The following is a 21,936-nucleotide window of genomic DNA, read 5'->3' as shown; positions in this document are numbered from 1 at the left end:
GCAAAAAAGTAATGTTAACTAAAGAGAGGATACTGTTTAAATGTTGCTGAGTTGTCATTCTCTCTACTAAGCATATCCCCTGCTCCATCTCCCGCTCCCTCTCCTTCTCCTCCTCCTCCTCCTTCTTCCCCCACTACAGCCAACATGCTTAAATCAGCTGAGTGCTTAGATAGGGTCTCTTATTCTTCCTCCTCCTACTCCTCAGATGTTTTGTCAGAATCATTCTGCCCAGGCAGTTTATTTTTCTCAGCCAATGCCAGTACTTTAGCTTTTAAGTCCATTCTTTGCTGGGCATTCCTTCTCCCTCTCCTAGCACCCTTGGACGCTAGGACTGGTGTCGGTGGTGATTGACCGGTTTTTAAAAAGTCCTTTCCTATCCCAGCTTTGGGCTGTTTACTCTGCAGTTTTGCCGCTGCTTTTGTAACTACAGACATCTTCTTTTTTCTGCTTCTTTTCTCCCCCCAGGCAGAGCACTGCAGGGAAGCTGAGGGGGTCACAACTTAGTCACTCCTTAGAGAGCTTAGAGAGCCCCTAGAAGCCTCCCAGAAACCTCCTAAGTGCTGGTTAAGATATGCTAACCTGCTGTAATCTTACAGCTTTATACAGCTTTGTGCTTTGTGCCACCTCAGTCCATGCCAGTTTCTAATAGGGTTGAAGAGGCAGTTGCAGGGGTATTAAAAGATACGAGATCCCCTTAGGCTGTGGAAATAATGTCCTCCCCCTGCCCTCCTACTGAGGGTCCAACTTCAGGTTAAACATTTAATAGTTCCTGCAGGTGTTGGTGCATCCTTCTCACTACCAGCTCCTTGCCTTACGGCCTCCCTCTGTTCAGCAACAGCTCTTATCTTGTTGCAATGCTGCTGCCTCCACTAAGTGTTTAGAGTTTAGCACTGCCGTGTGCATCCTATGTATGCCCTCTTATCCCTCACACATGCAGCACCGGGCATCCACGCACAGTCCAGGGGTTCTGCCTCCTGTGCTTACCGCATTCCTCCTGCTCCTGCTGCCTCACGTATTTCCCCATTCTCAAAGTAGCAGAGGTGAACAGCGGGTAACGTAAAAGCGGGTCCAATGGCGGCCGCAACCCACTTTGCCCACTAGAGACCGTGGATAGTGAGGTTAGCCTACAGGTAATTAAACAAATGAGCAAGCGGGCGGGCGAGTGGTCCGGAGACACAAAGTCAGTCAGGCAGGAGAAGGTTTTTCTACGGTCAATCGATCAAGCATGAAGGCAGACTGCGGCCATCAGACAGCAAACAGCAGCAGAGAGGAAGATGGAGCAGGGGATATGCTTAGTAGAGAGAATGACAACTCAGCAAAACGTAAACAGTATTGTTTCTTTCGTAAACCCCTCGCGATACGGGGGAAACCTACTAGTACGCCACGATCAAACAGGGAGGAAGAAAGGGCAGAAGACGAAACACGCCTACAGGATATGCAAGGCCAGAAAATATTATCTACACCTGCCCGCTCCCACGCCCTCCCTGTTCACGTTACAAATCCGCAGCCCATACTGAAATTTCACTTAGGGCAAGAACTGTTAGCAGCAAGTACAAACACCCATGGGGGGTCACCTCTGATTAGCCAGCCACTGATTAAAGTAGCTCAAGCACTCCTACAAATATCGCAAAAGGAAGTTGGGAAAGAGATATTGACAGACGAGCAGGACACAAGCAGGACACTGTGGCTGAACCTGAGCCAGAATCAGAGTCGGAAAAGGAAAAGGAAAAGGAGACACTTCTCACGTCGAGAATTAATGAAACTCTGAGTAATAAAAGATCTGACCAAGATGCCGTAATACAAGAAATACTTACAACTATACTGCAGGAACTACGGGACTTAAAGACCTCGCAAGCATTTGAAATATCACAGCTGCATAATAGGTTAATAAAGATGGAGGAAAGTCGAGAGCGCGCGACGCGGCAGCCATGATGGCCGCTCCTCCGTGAGCTCCGCAACAGCTGCGGCACTTCGCGCACGAAGGATCTCGCAGAAACGGCAAAACTGTCATTTGGACGCCGATTCCAGCGTCGGAAGTCTCCCTGACTATGAGGGTATGCTTGCTGACTTCCACGCTTCGTTTTTCTGTGGGGAAAATGCTTTTATGTGCCTAATCGAATTCCGGCCGCCATTTTGATTTTCTTCATATCGTTTTTTTTCTGGCCCCGAATTTCGTTTTAAGCTAATTAGCTTATTTTGGCACGTTTTTCTTCTCTTAAACTGGTGGACTTGTCATGTGGAGCACCATACTTCCCCTGGACATGTTTGCCTCTTCAGTTTTTGGATCTTCACCTCCGCTTTCCCTGTGAGGATCTGCCAGTCAGGATAATGGCCGCCATTTTGTACATTAACTTTATTTTTGTCTGATGCTGCATGCCATCGCAGTTTTTCTTCTCTCACTTATGTGGCCACGCTCTCATTTCCTTCACTTAGTATTGTTCCATGGTCTCCGCATGCCATATTTATCTGCTCCTTAGTCTGTTTTGGGTATTGCGTCTGCTGACTTTACTGCTCTTGTTTATTGAGCTTCTGGATTAGTGCAATCCCGTCCCTGGACCTCATTTAGTTGCTGCCTGTCTTCTTTGCCTACACGCCTATTTCTGACTGCTTCAATTTACTCTTTTTTCAGTGGCTTTTTTGTCGCTTTAAGCAAAAGCGCATTTCTGTGTCGTTTTTAAAAAAAAACAGAAACAACATCTGCCTGTTTCACAATGGAGCACGCGCAGAGTTCTAAGGCCTTATCTTTGACTCCTGTGTCTCGCAAAGACTCTGCTAACACTAGTAAACGTGTTAAGAACAATCCTCCTTCGCCTTCCAAGTCTCCTCCCCCCATAACGCTTGAGGATATTATGGAGGAACTCCGCCTTATTAGGCCTTTTATGGCGGACACTACCACGACATTACAGAGAATCGACGAAAAATGGTCTTCCTTAGACAAAAGAGTGACTGATGTTGAACAACGGATTAGTGATGTCCAAGATGTTGCTGCTAAGGTCGACAGTCTTACTAAGGAAGTTGTCCTACTTAAAAAAGCCACTGATGATTTGGAAAATAGAAATAGGCGCAACAACCTACGTATTTATGGGGTTCCAGAAAATTCAGAGGGCTCTGACATCATCGCCTTTCTGAAATCTCAAGTTTTGCCAATCACAGGTATCCCTAAACATCTGGACGTCAACATACAGAGAGCACACCGCCTCGGTCCTAAACACTCTTCTGCTTCCTCGAAGCCCAGGGGCATAATTGCGTACTTTCTTCTTTACTCTGACCTCATGGAAGTCCTTCATTCTGCTAAACAACATAAGCAGCTAGTGTGGTCTGGTAATAAACTTTTTTTCACCCAGGATGTATCAAAGCCGACAGCTGACCGTCGCAAGGAATTTTTGGACTTAAGACCCACACTTCGTGCTATGAATGCCAGATATGGACTCATTCACCCTTGCTTCTTTAAGGTTACATACAAGGAAAGATCCTACAGCTTCGACGATCCTGCAGACCTTCGCAAGTTCATCGATACACATAGGGTGGACAACATGGAACACAGTGGCTCTTAATGCTTCTCTTGTTTTCGTTTTGTTGATTCTATTTTTGTTGTGGCCCGTCTCCTTTTCTTCTTATAACGTGATGTTTTGCTCCCTTCTTGTTTTTTAGGTTGGGTGTTCCGGTCCTGGTTTCTTGGCCTCTCCCTCCCTCCGTTTTGTTGTGTCGCTATTTGACTGTCTCTGTTCTACCCCAGTATGCCGTCCTCCTTCATGGTTGTTTGGTAAGTCTCCTTCATTTGTATTAAATTGTCGGGCCTGGTCTCTCTCCCTATTTTCTGTTATTCTCTTACTTCTAGCTTTTCTTTGAGTCCAGATTCCCGCATTATACTTATTTTATGCGGCTGTCTCTCTTTGCTGCTCCCGCTCTCACTCTATTGTTAGTTCTGTTCTCGTTGTGTACAATCTATGGCTAAAGTTCCCCGACTTCTGGCCATCCTCTCTTTCCTATCTTTTTTCTCGGGAGGTTTCTCCTCCCTTTTCCTCCATTCTTTTCCCCTCTCTTCTTTCCCTCCTCTCTCTATCTCTCTTTCCCTTGTTCTCTTCTTTTCTTGTTTCCATTGCTCTTCATTTTGGCCTATTCTTTCTCTTTTAGGTTTTTTCTTGTCTTCTTCCCTTTTTTCGCTCTGGCACTATGGCATTAAATTCTCCACTCTTTTTCTCGTTCGTATATATTTCCTCGTTTTGCACGTTTGTCTGATACTCTTGCTTTGTTTTCCTTGGTCTTCCTATTTCCATTTTGCTTGCTCTTTTACCTATTTAGTCTTCCTTCCTACTTTGTCTGCTACTCACTTCTTCCAATTCTCCCTTTGCCTATTCTCTTCTTTTACTTGTCTTGTTTCCTTTCCCTATTTCTCTTTTACTCCCTTCTCATGAAAGGTTTCCGACTCATTTCTTGGAATGTTAAGGGTCTTCGGAACCCTATTAAGAAACAGCGTGTTTTATCTCACCTTGCCCGGTTGCAATGTCACATTGCCTTTCTTCAGGAGACACATCTCTCTACACTAGATTTGTCAATGTTACGTCGACAATGGGTTGGTGAAGTTTTCTGTTCTCCTGCTGTTAATCATAAAAACGGTGTGGTTATACTCTTTCATAAGACTTTATCTGTTCAAATACATAAAGAACTTTTTGATGCTGATGGTAGATGGTTGTTCCTAGACTGTACTGTAAATAATGTTCATCTCTCCCTCTGTAATGTTTATGGTCCGAATGGTATTGATCCCTCCTTTTGGCACGATTTCTCCTCCCTCCTTTCCTCCAATGCTAGTGAGGACATGATTGTTGGGGGGGATTGCAATCAATTGATGGACCCATTTTTGGATCGTAAATCACAAACGCGTTATGTTCCTAATAAAATGCAGATATCCTTCCATAAATCCATCTCCTCCAGAGGTCTCATAGATTCTTGGAGAATCTCTCATCCTGATTCCTTGGAGTTTTCTTTTTTTTCTCCTGTGCATACTTCCCTTTCCCGTATTGATTATATCTTTCTAACACACCACGCTTTTCAATTCATGACTAACTCCGAAATAGGCTCCATCCTCATTTCTGACCACGCCCCCGTTATTCTGGATATGGACTACCCTTCCCCTACACCTCAGTCTTCCCGATGGCGTTTTAATAATTCCCTTTTACTGGATCCTGCCTTTACAACACATTTCACTCAATTTATGGATGAGTTCTTTACTAATAATTCTCACACTTCCTCTGATTTTCACTTCCTTTGGGATGCTTTTAAAGCCACTGCTCGTGGCTGTATTATCGACTATGTGTCACGCAAAAAGAAGAAAGCACTTTCCCAAGCTTCTTCCTTTCTTACACGCATTAAAGAGCTTGAACATCTCTATTATACCTCCAATTCCCCCGATTCTTTATCTTCTCTCATTTCCGCTAAAATGCAGTTTAATAAACACACCTGGGACTCTGCTTCTAATCAACTTCTCCAATTTAATGCAAAAATGTATGGTGGTCGTAATAAAGCCGGTAGAGCTCTTGCGAATTATCTTAAAATTAAAAAACAAAAATCTAAAATAGTTTCCATCAAAGACCCGCAAGGTTCTATTCATTCCTCTGATGCTAAAATCCTTGATTGTTTTGTACAGTTTTATTCCTCTCTTTACACCCCTGAATCCACTCCCTCTACTGATCAATTAGATGCTTTTTTTCAGTCAATTCCCAAACCCTCCACTCCGCTGATTGACTTTTCCTCTCTTGACGCTCCACTTTCAGAAAAGGAAATTCTTGCTGCCCTCTCCCTTTTACCCAAAGATAAAACTCCTGGTCCCGATGGTTTTACAGTTCGTTTTTTTTTTCATTTCAAATCTGTTTTACTTCCCTATTTACTTCAGTTGCTCAATCACTTTTTCATCACCGGTGAGTCCAAAGGTTCTTTCACGCAGGCTATGCTTGTCCTTTTACCCAAAAAAGATAAAGATCCCTCCCTTTGCAAGAATTACCGGCCTATTTCATTAATCAATACTGATTGCAAGATCTTTGCGAAACTCTTGGCTCTTCGCATAAACTCCATTATTCCTGCTCTGGTTAATATCCACCAATCCGGTTTCGTTAAAGGTAGGTCCATCACCGATAATTCTAGAAATTTTCTCAACATTATTTACCTCTCCGCTAAAATGAATACTCCACTTGCTGCAATTACTCTTGATGCTGAGAAGGCTTTTGATCGGGTTAATTGGGACTTCATGTTTGGTGCTTTGCGTTGGCATGGCTTTAGCCCCACTTTCCTTAAATATATCCAACTCCTCTATTCCGCTCCATCTACCTCTATCTGGATCAATGGTATGCAGTCCAAATACTTTCCCCTTTATAGAGGTACTAGACAGGGTTGTCCTCTTTCCCCTCTTCTTTTCATTTTGGCGCTGGAACCCTTCCTCGTGAAGATTCGTCAATCCTCTTCTTATTCTGGTTTCATTTTTAAGGATGTGGAAATTAAGTTCACCGCCTATGCGGATGACATTTTGCTTTACATTTCTAACCCTTCGGTCTCCCTTCCCGCTTTTTTTTCTTTGCTACACGACTATTCCTCTGTTTCTGGTTATAAATTGAACATCGACAAAACAGAAGTTCTCCCTCTCAATAAATTCTGTCTCCCACATATGTTTCATGGCTCTGGTTTCCAATGGACCTCTAGCCATATCAAGTGTCTTGGTGTTCTTTATGCTAACTCCACTAGAGAGACTGTTAGAATCAATCATTCTGATATTCTTAAAAAACTCTCTTCACTTATTGATCGCTGGTCTCCTCTTTTTCTCTCTTGGTGGGGTCGTCTCTCTACTATTAAAATGATGCTCCTCCCCATTGTGAATTTCTATCTCTCTATGCTTCCTATTCCCCTTCCTCATTTCTTCTTTAAGTCCATCAACAGTCTCTTCTCTAAATTTTTATGGAACAATCGTAAAGCCAGAGTTGCTTTATCCCGTCTTCAACAGCCTAAACATCTTGGTGGTGTCAACTTTCCAAACATTTCACGCTTTCATTCTGCTTTTTCCCTCAAGCAAATCTGGTCTTTTTTACCTGACTCTCCTTCGCCGCTTATTACGTCCTGGAGCTCTTTAGAATCTGCACAAATCTCCCCTTTCTCTCTTCTCACCGCTTCTAACCTTACTCAGCCTCCTTCAAGATTTTCTTCGCCTATTTTCAAACATTCGAAAGCCCTTGTACTTGCTCTTTTCCGCTCCTTTTCCTCATCCTCTACTCTTCATTTGAATACCCCATTGTGGTACAATAAATCTCTTAAATTTCGTAACCGTGCCCTTTTTTGGAAGGAATGGATTGATAAAGGAATCCTTACTTATAGTCATCTTCTTCTTAATAATTCTCTAACGCCTTTTCAGGTACTTTGTGATTCTTTTGGTATCTCCAATAAATTCTCTTCACAGTTTCTTACACTTCTTCCTTCTCTACACTCCACTATCATACAGGATGCACCCACTTCCTGCACTCCTCCTCTCTTATCCCCTCCTCCTAATTTTCACATTCCCCTCAAAGCCTCAGCCATTTATAAATTACTTTCCCCTTCACCTTTGGTGAGGCCCAAAACGAAACTTGAACTTTCTTGGGAATCAGACCTTGGCCAAACCTTCCTCGTGTCCACCTGGGATTCAATTTGGTCTAAACTTCATTCCACCTCCCGCTCTGCTAGTACCACGCAGACCCTATACTATTTTTACAATAGATTGTTTTATACTCCTTGTGATCTTTTTAAATTTAAACTAATCTATTCCAAAAACTGTTGGTCCTGCTCCTGTATTACAAGTGATTTTAAACATATGTTTTTTCTATGCCCTAAGGTACAACTGTTATGGTCACGAATTTGGTCTTCCCTGAACAAAATTTTATCTACTAATATACCCTTTGATATTTCATTTGTTTTTCTGGGTGGTTTGGCTCCAGTCTGGGATGTTCCACCTTTTACTCGCAAATTCATTGACCTATGTATTGCTATTGCTTTTCAAATCATTACTACCAATTGGAAAGATACCAAGAATGTCGAATATGCTGCATGGTGGAATTGAATTTGTCATCATCATAGATTAGATCGTGCATGTGCCTCTTCTACCTCCCTTCTGATTAAACGTGATTTATTATGGTCCCCTTTAACAGATTACCTATCCAGATGTGCCATTTAGCTTCATACTCATTTGTTTGCTATAGGATGTTTTCCTTTTTTTTTATATACTATTAATATAATTATATTATGTATTAGCTTTATTATTGCTCTATTATTGATGTTTCTTTCCCCCCCCTCCTCCTTTCCCTCTCTCTCCTTCCTTCTTCTTCTTTCTTTTCCCTCCCCAAAATTCTAAAAGTTATAAAAGCATTTTCCCTTGGTATATTTTTTACCTCTCTGAGGTTTTTTATTTATACACGCAAGGTTTAGTTTTGTTTCTCCTGCTACTGTATTTTATCTTTTTGCAGTTGTACTGATGTTTTACATTGTCTTTATTTACTCAATAAAGCTTTTCAAACTTAAAGATGGAGGAAAGTCTAGGTAACCTACCCAGAAGGGTTACAGAAGTGGAGGCTTGTGTCTCAACCCTGGAAGATAACATCGTCATCATGCAAAAGGATCTCCAGGTGTTGAATAAGAGCCAGATGGAATCGTAGCTACAAGATTTAGAGAATTACTGTGCCTTGTGGGAATATCGGAGGGTTTGGAAAGTGCGAAGATTGTGAAATGGACTGAGTCTCTGCTGAAAAAAGCAATAACTGAATTGCAAGGAGACCTCACAATTACGAGAGCTCATAGGGTACCTGCGCATAAACCCGCGAATTCTAAATACCCACGGACCATCCTAATACATTTTTCCGATTATAGAATTAAAGAGCAAATCCTAAATGTGGCAATATCAAGGAGATCCTTCACCACCAATGAAATTAAAAACTTTAAAATTGAGTCTGACATGTCAGCAGCCTCTGCCCATAAACGCAAGGATTTTGTCAAAATGATTGACTCTTTTAAAGCTAAAGGGGCCCAGGCGATGATTGTGCAGCAATCTAAATTAAAAGTTATAGCCAAAGGAAAATTCTTTATTTTCACAGAGATACCAGAAGCCCAAAACCTCTTGGATGACCTAGGTGTATGAAGGAAAGGAAGACCTGGTGTCTATAAGGCTGAGCGGTAAAAAAATAAAAAGAGAGGGGGGATCAGAGGCAAATCGGGGAATGCAACAGGAATGCACAAGATGGCATCCAATAAAAAGGGGGAGGAAGAGGGAAGGACAGTGGGACAAGTTGGGATTCTCCTTCTCTGGGGCGGTGATGGGGGTGGTGATGGATGAAGTTATTAGAAAAAGAGCGTTCATGGACAGAAATATTTTTCTTTGAATCAGTTAAGAAAAGGATACGGAATGCTCCACTGTCTTACATAATTGTTTCTTTGCACATACTGCATATGTTGCATATTGAATACTGCACTTAAATGCATTTTAGTGTTTATCTTGCATCTTGCATAATTGTTACAATTTGTACTGTTGTCTATTGGTCTGATTGGTCTAATAGCTGCGTGATTTTGCACTTTAAATAGCTTTTTGTACAATTGATACAAATTGTACTGTAATATACTGGTCTAAATGCGTGATTTGCACTTTATTGCATGATTTGCACAACTGACAAATCGGATATGGCAGACATGCGTAATTTGCACAACTTAATGGCCTGTATTTTAGTCTCCTTTTGCCTTATTGAGGAGAAGAAATTTAATAAATTGAGCGATCGTCTATCTATGTATTTGCATATTTGCACCAGATGCACTTTAGAATTGCATTTTTGCACATACAGCACAAGTTGCGCTTTGGACAGGACACCCTGCGGTGTATGGATAAAATAGACCATATTTTTCCATTTTAAGTTATATCATGAATAGGAATAAACTATCAATCCTGTCTTTGAATGTTAACAGCTTAAACAACAGGCGTAAAACATGTGCAATAGAAAGCTGGCTAAAAGGTCACCATCCAGATGTAATCTTTTTACTAGAGACACATTTACGAGCCTCAGCAGATGCCTAGTAAAATGTTTAAAAACTGGGCGGGTTTTTAAAGGCTCTTCTGTGTCGGGGATTGCCCAGAGGGGTGTGAGCATCTATATAGGTAAGCATGTCCAATTGCAAGTGGAAGCATTACATTCAGATCGGAGGGGGAGATGAACATTCTTACATGGGAAAATAAACCACACAAAAGTGATACTCGTCACAATCTATGCACCAGTTATGGACGACCCGCTCCCCATTTTACAGTTAAAACAAGCGCTGTCAGGTATACCTGGTCAGATCATATGGGGCGGTGATTTTAATTTTTTGCAAAACCCAGTGGTTGATTCTACTAAAAAAGATCGAAGACAAAATAAACCACAAGTAGCCACTGCAATTTCGACTTGTAAGCCAGATTTAGATATTTTAGATAATTGGCGGTTTAACAATCTGATAAAAAGTGAGTACTCTTGTTATTCGGCAAAATATGACTCATCATCAAGTCTAGACTTTTTTCTAACCTCCCATAATCTGGAAGTTACTAAATATTAACATATAGCAAATGCCTTCTCAGACCACGTACTCATTAAGATGGAAACCCTTTTAGGGAGGAAAGATGAAACATCAAGAAGGTGGTATTTTAATAAACTTAACTTAGCAGATGAGCAATGGTGTGCAGATTTAGAGAAGGAGCTTAAGGCTAGATGTAGGTAAATCATTTTTACCGATTCTAAAATACCGAATTTTACCGATTCGGTATTTTAGAATCAGTAAATCTGATGTAGGTAAATATTTGGTATTTTTTACCGAATTGGTAAGATTCGGTAATTACCGAATCGGTATTTACCGATTCAGTAATTGCCATTCATTCCTATGGGCATGGAGGCCCATAGGAATGAATGTCAATTACTGAATCGGTAATTACTGATTCGGTAAATACCAAATAATTCAAGGGTGGCAGGGTGTCACTTTGACACCCTGTTGCACCCCTGATTAGGGCTTGTGTGCCATGTGGCACACATACATGCCCTCAGGGCATGTATGTGTGCCACGTGGCACAGGTGTACATGCACAGATTTGCATATACACAGGTATTCGTTATTTACCACCAACTAATAGTTGGTGGTAAATACCGAATCCTTGAAGCCCTGTGACACTGTTTACAGTGCCACCTACATCTTAAAATACAGACTCGGTAATTTTACCGAAATCTGTATTTTAAGATGCCCTACATCTCAGTATCCAAGTACCGGTCAGTAACGGCCTAAATCGGTATTTTCGGCCGTTACCGACCGGTATTTGGATACCTACATCTAGCCCTTAGTTCCATCTTTACTATAAATAAGGACTCTGCCCCTATTAATATCTTATGGGATGCTTTTAAGGCTATACTGAGAGGTATAATCACCTCAAAAGAGATACCAAAACAAAAAGCTAAAAAGGAGGAGAGAATGGCAATAGAAAATAGAGTGGCTGTGCGAATCAAAAATACTTTAGAAGCAGGACTTCGGATAAGACGCAAGAAATACTGAACGCAAAAATACAAATGAGGGAATTCTATTATGACTTAGGGGATAGGGCAAGTAGTATATATCTTCAGACAAGCTATGAAATAGTGAGTATACGGGAAGATTGCTAGCTTGGCAAGCTAATGGAAAACAAGTTCGAAATAGAGTTGAATGCATTCAGCACAAAGTAACCAAAACTCGCGTAAAAACTACGCCACTAATAGGTGAGGTGTTTCTTAAACATTATAAAGACATCTATCAGACATCGCACCATATTTCGTTAGAAACAACTAATGAATTTTTACAGGAATTGCCAATTCCGACTTTGGAAAATAATTTCAAAGAGCTGCTACTAGCCGAATTCATGAAGGGAGAATTCGGATGCGGTTATCAGCTCTTTACCCAACTGTATAGCTGCCGGAGAGGATGGTATTCCCGCAGAATTTTTTAAAGCATTTTCTACAGCACTCTGCCCCGAATTTTTAAGACTTGAAAATTATTTATTACAAGGGGGCGTCCCACCGGCATCTTTTCGCACAGCAGTAGTGATCAGTATTTTGAAAAAGATAAAGATAGCGGAAATGTGAACTCTTATAGGGCAATAAGCCATTTAAATACTGAACGTTCACTAAGCTCCTAGCCATAGACTAAACAAGATGGTGGGTTCACTCGTCGGGACAGATCAATAAGGTTACGTAGCAAGGAGACAGCTTTATACTAATACAAACTTTTTATTAGAGGCGCTGGATTTTTTTTAAAATTAATAAGGTCGAGGCACAGATTTGGTTTTTAGATGCTGAAAGAGCATTTGATCTTGTTTCTTGGAACTGTCTTTTTACAATTTTCGAGAAGTTTGGTTTCCCAAATTTGTTTATATTTTTATTGAAACAACTTTATATGGATTCACAGGCCCAAATTTTAATCAATTCTGTGAATATAGGGACATGCCAAATAAATAGAGGCACCAGACAAGGCTGTCCCCTTTCCCCGATTTTATTCGCTCTATTTATGGAGCCATTAGCAATTGCAATTAGGGAAAAAAGAGCTCAAACGGTTCTGGTTCAAGGTATGACGAACATAAAATTATATGCTGATGACAAAGATAGAGACCCAGACGGAAGTTATGAGAATCTTGCAGACTTTGAAAAAATAGGGGGTATAGGATTAATAAGTCTAAAATAGAAATTATATTATGCAACTGCGGTATGAATGAAGAACAGCCATTACAACGCGGGGATTACCCCGCACTGCCATTACAACGCGGGGATTACAACGAAAGTCGTTACAACGACTTTCGCTGGAGGACGCTATTGGATAGGGAATAGTTTAATTTTCTATCCAACAACTTCCCTACTGTCAACGTGGGCTGGAGTTGGAATAGAAAATTAAACTATTCCACTATCCAGCGCCCTCCAGTGAAAGTCATTGTAACGACTTTTGTTGTAATCCCCGCGTTGTAATGGCATGCGGGGTAAAAGCCCGCCTTGTATTGACATACAACCGGTATGAATTCTCTTTTATTGGAATTTAGACAGACATATAACACCCGTCCAAAGAGGTATTTAGGGATCTATGTAACCGAGAAAGTAGAAGATCTGTTTTCACTAAGTTATATGCCATTGTCGAAAAAGGAACACTTTCAGTTAACGGGATGGAATCAGTTGCCATTATCAATCATTATCAATAATAGGAAGAGTTGCATTAATCCGAATGTCTATCCTTCCGTTGTATAATTTTCTTTTCAGTGCTGCTCCTTGAGCACTTTAAATTATTCCATCGCCGATGGAGGATTATCTCTTCCTAATATCAGAAATTATCATGCGACATTTGCACATCACAGTTTTAGATTTTTTTTTTTTTAGATCCCCAAGAGGCAGATAACTTTTTCATGAAAAAGATCTTAAAGGAGTATAAAATACTCTAAAAAGTGTATTACAAGACCCTACAATGGTTATTCAAAAAAAACCCAGATTTTAACATACTACGACATTCTAAGCATTAATATCTCAACTAGGCTTTCGAATATATATATGGGGGAAACAAGCTTGTTAGAGAATAATATACTACGGCTGTGGGAAGAAAACGGGTATACCCTGATCCAGGATTTTATCAAGGGGAGCTGTTGGAAAACCTGGGCAGATATTAAAACGGGGCTTCGAGATCCAAACCCAATCTTAAAATGGTCATTCATTAGATTGAAACCTACATTGGAAAAACTAGATATGGAAAGCCTGTGTTATAAAAACTATTATTAGTAACGCCCTTAACTCCCTAACACTACGGAAAATCAGCAACTGGATTAAAATCTTCGATGACAATAAATCTCTTTCACTATATGGAAAAGTTAGGGATAGAAGGAAGAAAAGGGAAGCTATACAGGTAACTAAGTCAACCTGGAATAGGCTTAATAAACTTAACGCAGTTATATTTAGAGGGGCAAATTTTAAACGCATGCATTACTATTCGAAATGGTTAATATATGGAACACCCACTTTTCTTCATAAAATATACCCACAAATGGAAGGTAAATGTTTTCGCAGACGCATATCATTTGGGAGTGCCCAAAAATCCAAAGTTTCTGGCAGGAGATTGAGAAATATCTTATATTTATAATTGATCCCCTTATCACATCTGATTAAGCCACGGCAGTTTTGGGCTGTTCTCCTGTTAACTCCGCACATGAGGAAGGCCTGTTTATTGCAGCTTTAATAGCAAGATCTTTAATCCTGCAGTTGTGGAGAACAGAGAAGGTACCTACCTTTAACGCATGGAGGGCAAAATTGTCTAGAATACAAGAATTGGAAAAGAAATATGCAATAAGATCAAGAGCAGTTAGAAGGGATGAGAAACATTGGAATGTGTTTGAAATATAAGATAATACCTTATAGTGGCGATAAAAGGGTAAAACGTATGTATCTGTTTGGATATAGCACTTTGCACTTTAGATAAGTTGGATTATTTTTTTATATATATACTCTAGTTACATTTGGTATAACAAGATAGGACACATGTAAATATGATTTAGCACTTTGCACTTTAACCTACTGTGATCTTTCTCTGTACTATGGAAATATCATGATTTGAACTATTGAGTATTTTGAAATGTATATTTATTATGAAGTAATACTTTGTACTCTAGATTCAAATCAATTCCTTCCTTTTTCAATATTTTGAAACATGTATTTATATATGATATTATTGTATGCTATTAAGTCTATGAACTCACACTAAAAAAAAATAAAAAAAAGTAATGTTAAAAACATTGGGAATGCAATTGTGGATTACTGACGTCACAATTGCCCCAACCAAGCAAGCCTTGTTTAAAATGCGAGATAATATCTACACTTTTCATTTGGTATGATTTCCTTAATCACAGTAAATATAAGCACACACTTTTATCCATTACCAAACATTTTATGAAAGGAAATTGTATATATTTTACACTATTCCGACATAATAATTTAAGTCCATTTATAAGTCCTAAATGAATCTTTTTTTTAATAATATTTCATCTTAGAACTATTTTGTACCGACAGAAGATATTGATGGTAGAACTTCTAGCACCTAATCACCAAACTTGAAAACAATTATTTGATATTGAAAAAGTATTTGATAATGGTTAAATTGACAAAGAATCTGCCCAGAGACCTCTAGGTCACAGATCCATAGCACAATCCTTTATTAGCATGAGTATGAGGGGATAGGACGGGTAATATGTGATGATGTTCATGTTAGGCCCTGCAAACATAAAATCCTCATATTAACAAGGGGCTTTTCTCACTAGATCAGTTCTGATACAAAAGCAATCTGTGAAAAGAAGAAGCAAAATGAGTCTGGCTGCAAGAGACAAAGGCCTATTAGAAGAGTATTAGAAGACGCTATATGCAGAGAGAACAGAACATATGAAACTGGACATTTTATTTGGTCTTCACTGAAAAAATTGGACTGTTCTGATAGGAAGTACAAATCTGAAAGCAGAGGAACCCAGGACATATACAGAGATTAAGTTGCACATGTGCATTCGGCTTCACAATATGCAACTGTAGTTCTTTTTCCAGTACCTGACATCAAATGTGGTTATTTTTCATGTAGGGGACATAGTGACCTAGACGAAAATGTATGGTAGCCAGTGAATGCTTCCAGAAGCTTACTAGTTTATTGGATGTTTTATTCATTCTTTGCATTTTATAGCATTCGTGCAGTGCTTCCTTTTTTACTTTTTATTATCACAGGGGTCAAACATCAAATTAAAAAGATTGCAGCAGCTATATGCTAAGACATGTGAAACCAGTTGACTGTGAAATTGTGTGCATATCACCATTCCCACGTATACTGTTATCAATTATCAGGAGGACGTGGTGCGGAAAAGAATAACAACTGAGACCCCAGGATCATCTGGAAAACCATAGTTAATATTCTTACAAGAGATCATAATTAGTAATAAATATGTAATTGGGTTGTGTTACAAAAATGTGTCAAGTGATCTATCTTTTGATTTAAGGAAGTTTTAATTTGTATATAAAGCTGTTCATAATTCAGGCTGAGGTACAGCTGTTTTTAACATTGCTAAAGAAATCAATAAATTATCTTATATAACATCACTGCTTGTTTGCAAGGAGCAACAACTGAATTCATGGCATACAGCACATATATGTATTTTGTGTTGATCGTGGTGGCCAGTTAAAAAAATTCCTGTTAAGACAACATCATATTATTATCATCAGGTAAATGAAAAATACATCCACTGTAGATGGTAAAAGATTGATATATTTTAAATTGTGCATGATGTTACAAATTTAAAATTAAGCGTACAAGAGTTACCAAGATCTCTGTGCAATAGAAATAGGATTTGATGATCATCCTTAAGTACCTGAAAATACAATAAAAGTTATTATACATGCCTTTCATTTTCAGCCATCCCAAGAAACATGGACCTCAATCTTTGCCATAGTGTCAACAGACTTGTTTTAACAGCTGTTCAAACATGGTTGGCTAGATAAAATTCCCAATGTTAAGGCTACAGCTTGTAGGCAGTACCATTTCAAATATACTAATTCACATATTATGATATGTTCCAAACAATTCTATAAGTACCAAGAGGTGATAAAGCTTTAGGCTACCAACTAATTGCAATCATAGTCATTCAAGTACAGTTTTTGTGTAGGTCACTTGTGAAGTACCTTCATTTTGCAACCATGGACAAGAAAGAAAAGATACTGTAAATAGGTCTCCTGTTGCGCAATGGTCCTTGTGGCGCAAGTCAAACACACAAAATAAGATAATGCCCTGTATGGGAAAGAGGTATTCAAACCACAGCCATATATTCATGATTTTACGCTTCAAAAAAAAGTTATTACTTCACAGGAAGACTAAGTCAACCAGCAAGAAGCTGCACAACAAGCCAAGTCCACTGCTCCTGAAGCGGTATGGATGGACAGCTAAAAGATGTTTCTGACAAATAAAAAGCGATGCCTTGCATGAGGAGAGTGGATTCTGTTCATGGTAGTGGGAAACGTCTTGGTGATAAAATGGAAATTTTTCTCTGGATAGACAGGAAGTGTGCAAGAATACTGGCTGCATGATTTCCACCCAACTACTGAACCTTGTCAGAACATGGATGATTGTACTTAAGGAATATAAAAGCTATTCACTCATAACACAGAATGATATGGAACGTCCACTGTCGGCATTCATTTGATTGTTCATATGACTGTTTTCACATCCAAATTTCTAAAAAGATCGGTGTGATGCTTGCAAAATATTGTTAAAATAACTGGACACCATTTGTTGTAAAACCTTACTTTTTAAGGTATTAAAGTCTAGTAATATCACCGTTTTGATTCAAATCTCCAATACTTTCATAGTCACTTTCTCCCTGTGGAAGAGCATTGTGGAAGTCACTAGGTAAGGGTATTGTCCTTTCATCCTCTTTGCACATAACCTGGACTATTTCGTACTCTGAATCTGGCTCATCGTATGTTCTGAGCGATGACTCGGGCTCGTCAAAGTGGTTTGAGGTTTTTTCCAAGTCTCTAACTGTTGCATAAAGTTCACTGCCAATTGATGGAGATCGCCGAGTTGCAATTTCTTGAATGTAGGCATAATTGGCCAGCTCATCTTGGATCAGCATGGACTGACCTGTTTTGTTCACTGAAGAGTACATAGCCGCAATCTATAGAAAAAAACATTATAGCTTTAGAGTACAAACATACTTGACTGTCTTTCTTTAAACTACGCATTCCCTGAAAAAATCTCATGAAAACATACTGTGTAATTTTCACGCTCTTTTCAATAAAACATTATTTAATAAAGTATGCTTTTAAGGATCCTTCTCATAATCAAAATATTTAAAGCTTTTAGAAGTATCATATATAAAGCGCCTTACCCAAAGTTTATGTTTTCTTTGTCGTAATACAGGAAATGTCAGGTGGTGATATTGTGAGGCGGGTGCAATAAGGTTTTACACAACTCTGAGGGATGAAGGACAGAAGTTTGTCTACAATTGAACTTACTGGTTTGGCTGATAAGACAGTTGATGGGGAAAGCAATTCAGACTGAGTGAACGGAGTAGTGATTGAGTCCAACTATACCTGTTGGATCATGGGTAGGCCCAGAACCCTAGTATCTCCACCCCATATATCCCTGCCGGTCCTTTGACTTCCTCTACACTCATGTTGGAGATGAGTGAGATAGGGAGGAGCAGCGAGTCTGGAGGGCACCAGGCTCTAAAAGTTTGTCCTCATGCCTGGTTTCCTTGCCTCAATCTCTATTACTGTTATTGCATTGAGACTGGTCAATGGTTGCAGTTTGATCAGTGCGAGTATAATTAAGGGGTATACACTGACTTTCTTGTGTCTTTTTACAACCAGGCTTCCAAGACGGTCTTGGTGTACAGAGCATTTTAATATCACCAACGGTACTCATTAGACAATGGAATTCTGTTATAAATGCATGCTCTTTTCACATCTATTGCTTTCTCTCTTGTAGCCAAGTAGCAGTTATTATATAAATGCAATGTTGCCCTCTGAATTCCTGTCATGCTTATCTTGCTTCTCTCCCAAAGGATGACTACTCATAATTCACCACACCACCTGACCCTAACGAGTACCCCTTGCATCGCCAACACCCCCCCAAAATGCATCATTGAAAAACTCATCACACCACTCAATGGACTCCAGCCACAGCCAGCAGCTATCACAGTGTGAACTATATAAGCACCTCACAAGCTGCAATGGTGGGGTTGGTCGATACAAATATCAAAGAATGTGATCAGAAGATCCTTCGAAACAAACTAATTCAGTTCCAACACACTGCAACAGGGATAGGAGATTGAGTACTGGGCCTCAGGGAAATACAGCGGGAACAATGGCACCGGACACATAGGAAAATGGTCAAGTGCCAGGTAGAGTACTTTTCAGTGTACTTGAGAATGTGATCCAAAAGGTATGGGGAAATACAGAACATGTACACAGTGGTGCAGTATGCAAGAGCTGACTGCTCAAGCAACAAGGCCTGGGTGTAGTTCACGGATTTTTGCTATGCGGAACTTTGCAAAGTTACAAAAAAACTCTGCAAAGTTCCGCGAGTAGTGGAGTGCAGTGGGAGCTGCAGTTTGTGTTAGTATTCCTGCCGCTCAGGTAGAAATTCTACCCAAACATCAGATCGCGCTTGCGAACTTACTGTTCGCGCTCGTGAACTTACCGTTCGCGATCGCGAGCGTGGAAAAAACTTCGCTGCACATCACGATGCAGAGTTTTCTGCACTCCACGAGCTCCGTTAGGATGTTTCTTGTGTGGTCTAACAACATTAGAATAAGTGTTACACTTGACAATATTATTAAAGTGCATTTACTGTAGGATAAGTAAATTTACTCATACTGTATGCCTTAACTGTATTAAATAAGATGTTAATAAACTATCTCTACTTAGTAGAAAATCGATTTACTTAATGTGTGCCTTAAAACATTAACAGCCTGATTCATCAAGCTAAATTGCACTTGCAAAGGGCAAGATTCTCAGAATCTTGCCTTTTGCGAGTGCAATTTTTGCATTTGGGATTCATCATCCCAAATGCAAAAATCGCTATTAAAGAATTCGCACATTTGCGAAGAATTGCATTTAAGGAATCTCTATTTGAGATTCCTTAAATGCAATTCATGAATCATTTTAAAATTGCGAAATTGCAATTTTGGGCCGCTATTTACCGAGAGGTCAGACCTCGTGGTAAATAGCAAAAACTTAGAAAAATGCATTTAAATGCATTTTTCTAAGTTGCATGTTACACACACACATGTCCTTTGGACATGTGTGTGCGCAACACCAATGTAGATTACATTTCAGGGGTGCTACAGGGTGTCCTTTGGACACCACTGCACCCTTGAAATCGCATCCTTATTTGCGATTAGCTAATTGCTAATCGCAAATAAGGAATAACTCCCCATTCATTCCTATGGGCCTGTAGGCCCATAGGAATGAATGGGGAGTTATTCCTTATTTGCGATTAGCAATTTGCTAATCGCAAATAAGGAATATGTAGGAATCGCAATATTTTTTGCAATTCCTACATGAATCCCGTTTTGCAAGTCCTTAATAGCGATTCCTTTTGAATCGCTATTAGAGGCTCGCAAAACGGGAGAATGATGAATCTGGCTGTAAATGGCATTTGCTGTTTAAATGATTGAATAGAAACCATCCTCACATACATGCGATTACCCTAGAAACTACAAAGAATGTAATGTGTGCACTAATGTTTCATATATCACCTTAAAATGTAGTTCCTAGACATACTTGCATGTAAACCTTTAAGATTTTATTGTATGCCACATGTAATATGAATCTAATTTACTGACATTTTACATTTACGTGTTTAGATGTGCACACGCATATTAAATGTGAACCATTGAGTTATTCTTTTAACTTGACTTTAATAGGCCTGTTTTCCATGCTGCATAAAATACTGTTTTCCATTTTCTGCTAATTTGACTTTTCTTGAAGATATTCACACACAATTAGTTTGAGAATAGACACAATACTGTATTAGTGATAGAAAGAGAGCCTGAGAAGATGTGACCTTAATGAAATTACAGACAGCCAGAGCGTTAACTGAAAGGTCTATTCAACAATTTTACCACCTAGCTTTAGTGAGAAAGGACAATGTTGTTCCCATGTCCAGTGCGGGATACTCTCCGAATGTTGGAGTCACAACATGGGAACTGAGAAGGCCAATGGAACCCCTGATGATGCCAACAGAGGGGTGCTGCCTAAAAGACTCTTGTGTTATAACCATGTGTTCACACTGTTGGAGATCAGATCTCTTCAGAACTATTTCAGAAACTTTCCAGAGCCTTAGAGCACTTTCTCTGGACTTTGACTCTTTCGTAAGTACGGCTTAAGCTAACATTTATCTGTCCCAAGAAGACTTTTGATTGAGCTTCTGAAATGGTGACACTTTTCTACTTATTTGCCTGCCCTGTTCTATTTATTCCTTTATTGAATTTTTCATTTTCTTTTTAGGTCTTTTAGGTTCCAAACCATCCTCTTAGCTTGGAATCTAATTTAGATTTGCTCATACATTGATGAGAAAGTCTGGGACTTTTTTCTGAGCATCAGATACTTTTCTTAATCTTTTGTATTGCTCTGACTGAATTTCTTGTACTTTTGATACTAGTATGCCTAAACTTCTTTAGGAAGTAGGGTTTCACAGTTGTTATTTTGTATCTTTATAGCATGGTGTTAGGAGTTGTATACCTTAACTTATTTGCTAATTTGTAATAAATCTTCGTAACCATAGTTACTGATTCCTGGTCCTTATTGTGTAGCCTAATGAGTTACGCTGTAATTTGAAACTGATTGATGAAATGTTAACACCCATCACACCTCTCAGTCAGAAAATAAATGGTCCATCAGAGGACGTATGGTAAGAAAGTGGGCCTAGAGTGCTGGATCACTCCTTAACAGCATAGCAAGCAGAAGCTCACATCAAAACCCACTATAGTTGTATACAGTTGCTAGCAAGGTACTCTTTCAAAAGTGTAAAACTATTTAATAAGGTACTTTGACCTGAATTCATTTGTTTATTGTCCTGAAAAAGATGTGCACTTTAGACTATTTTCACGTCGTAAGGAAAGTAAAAATAAAAGTGTGTTCAAGGGCTCTGTGTGGTCTATGCAAAATGTCTTCCTATCCAGTGCCACTGTGTGACATTTTTGTCTTGCTCCGGTTTGGACCCAAATCCAGATAAACTTACTTTAGCACGCCCTATGAAGTACCTTTTGTTATGCACTCATTAGGAAATGTCTGTTCAATCCATTTGATGTTTATACCATTTACCTTAGGAAGCCCATATCCATGGTAATGGCCTGCCTCTTTTCTACAATGGATTAGAAGGAAGTTTTGACACA

The 21,936-nt window shown here is 39.5% G+C and overlaps 1 protein-coding gene across 1 annotated transcript in view; it reads right to left on the bottom strand.

The window, feature by feature from the left end:
* Nucleotides 1-16,286: 16,286 nt before the first annotated feature.
* PAG1 (phosphoprotein membrane anchor with glycosphingolipid microdomains 1) overlaps nucleotides 16,287-21,936 on the bottom strand; it is a 518,307-nt gene continuing 512,657 nt past the window's right edge. The window contains exon 11 of the mRNA XM_078687109.1: nucleotides 16,287-17,709. Within this exon, the coding sequence (XP_078543235.1) occupies nucleotides 17,350-17,709 (360 nt within the window). The 3' untranslated portion in view covers nucleotides 16,287-17,349. The remainder of the gene's footprint in view (nucleotides 17,710-21,936) is intronic.

The sequence above is a fragment of the Lissotriton helveticus genome, chromosome 4_1 (assembly GCF_964261635.1).
Source record: "Lissotriton helveticus chromosome 4_1, aLisHel1.1, whole genome shotgun sequence".
Lineage (NCBI taxonomy): Eukaryota > Metazoa > Chordata > Amphibia > Caudata > Salamandridae > Lissotriton > Lissotriton helveticus.
The sequence above is the reverse complement of the archived record's forward strand: the minus strand, read 5'-3'. Positions and strand labels throughout refer to the sequence as shown.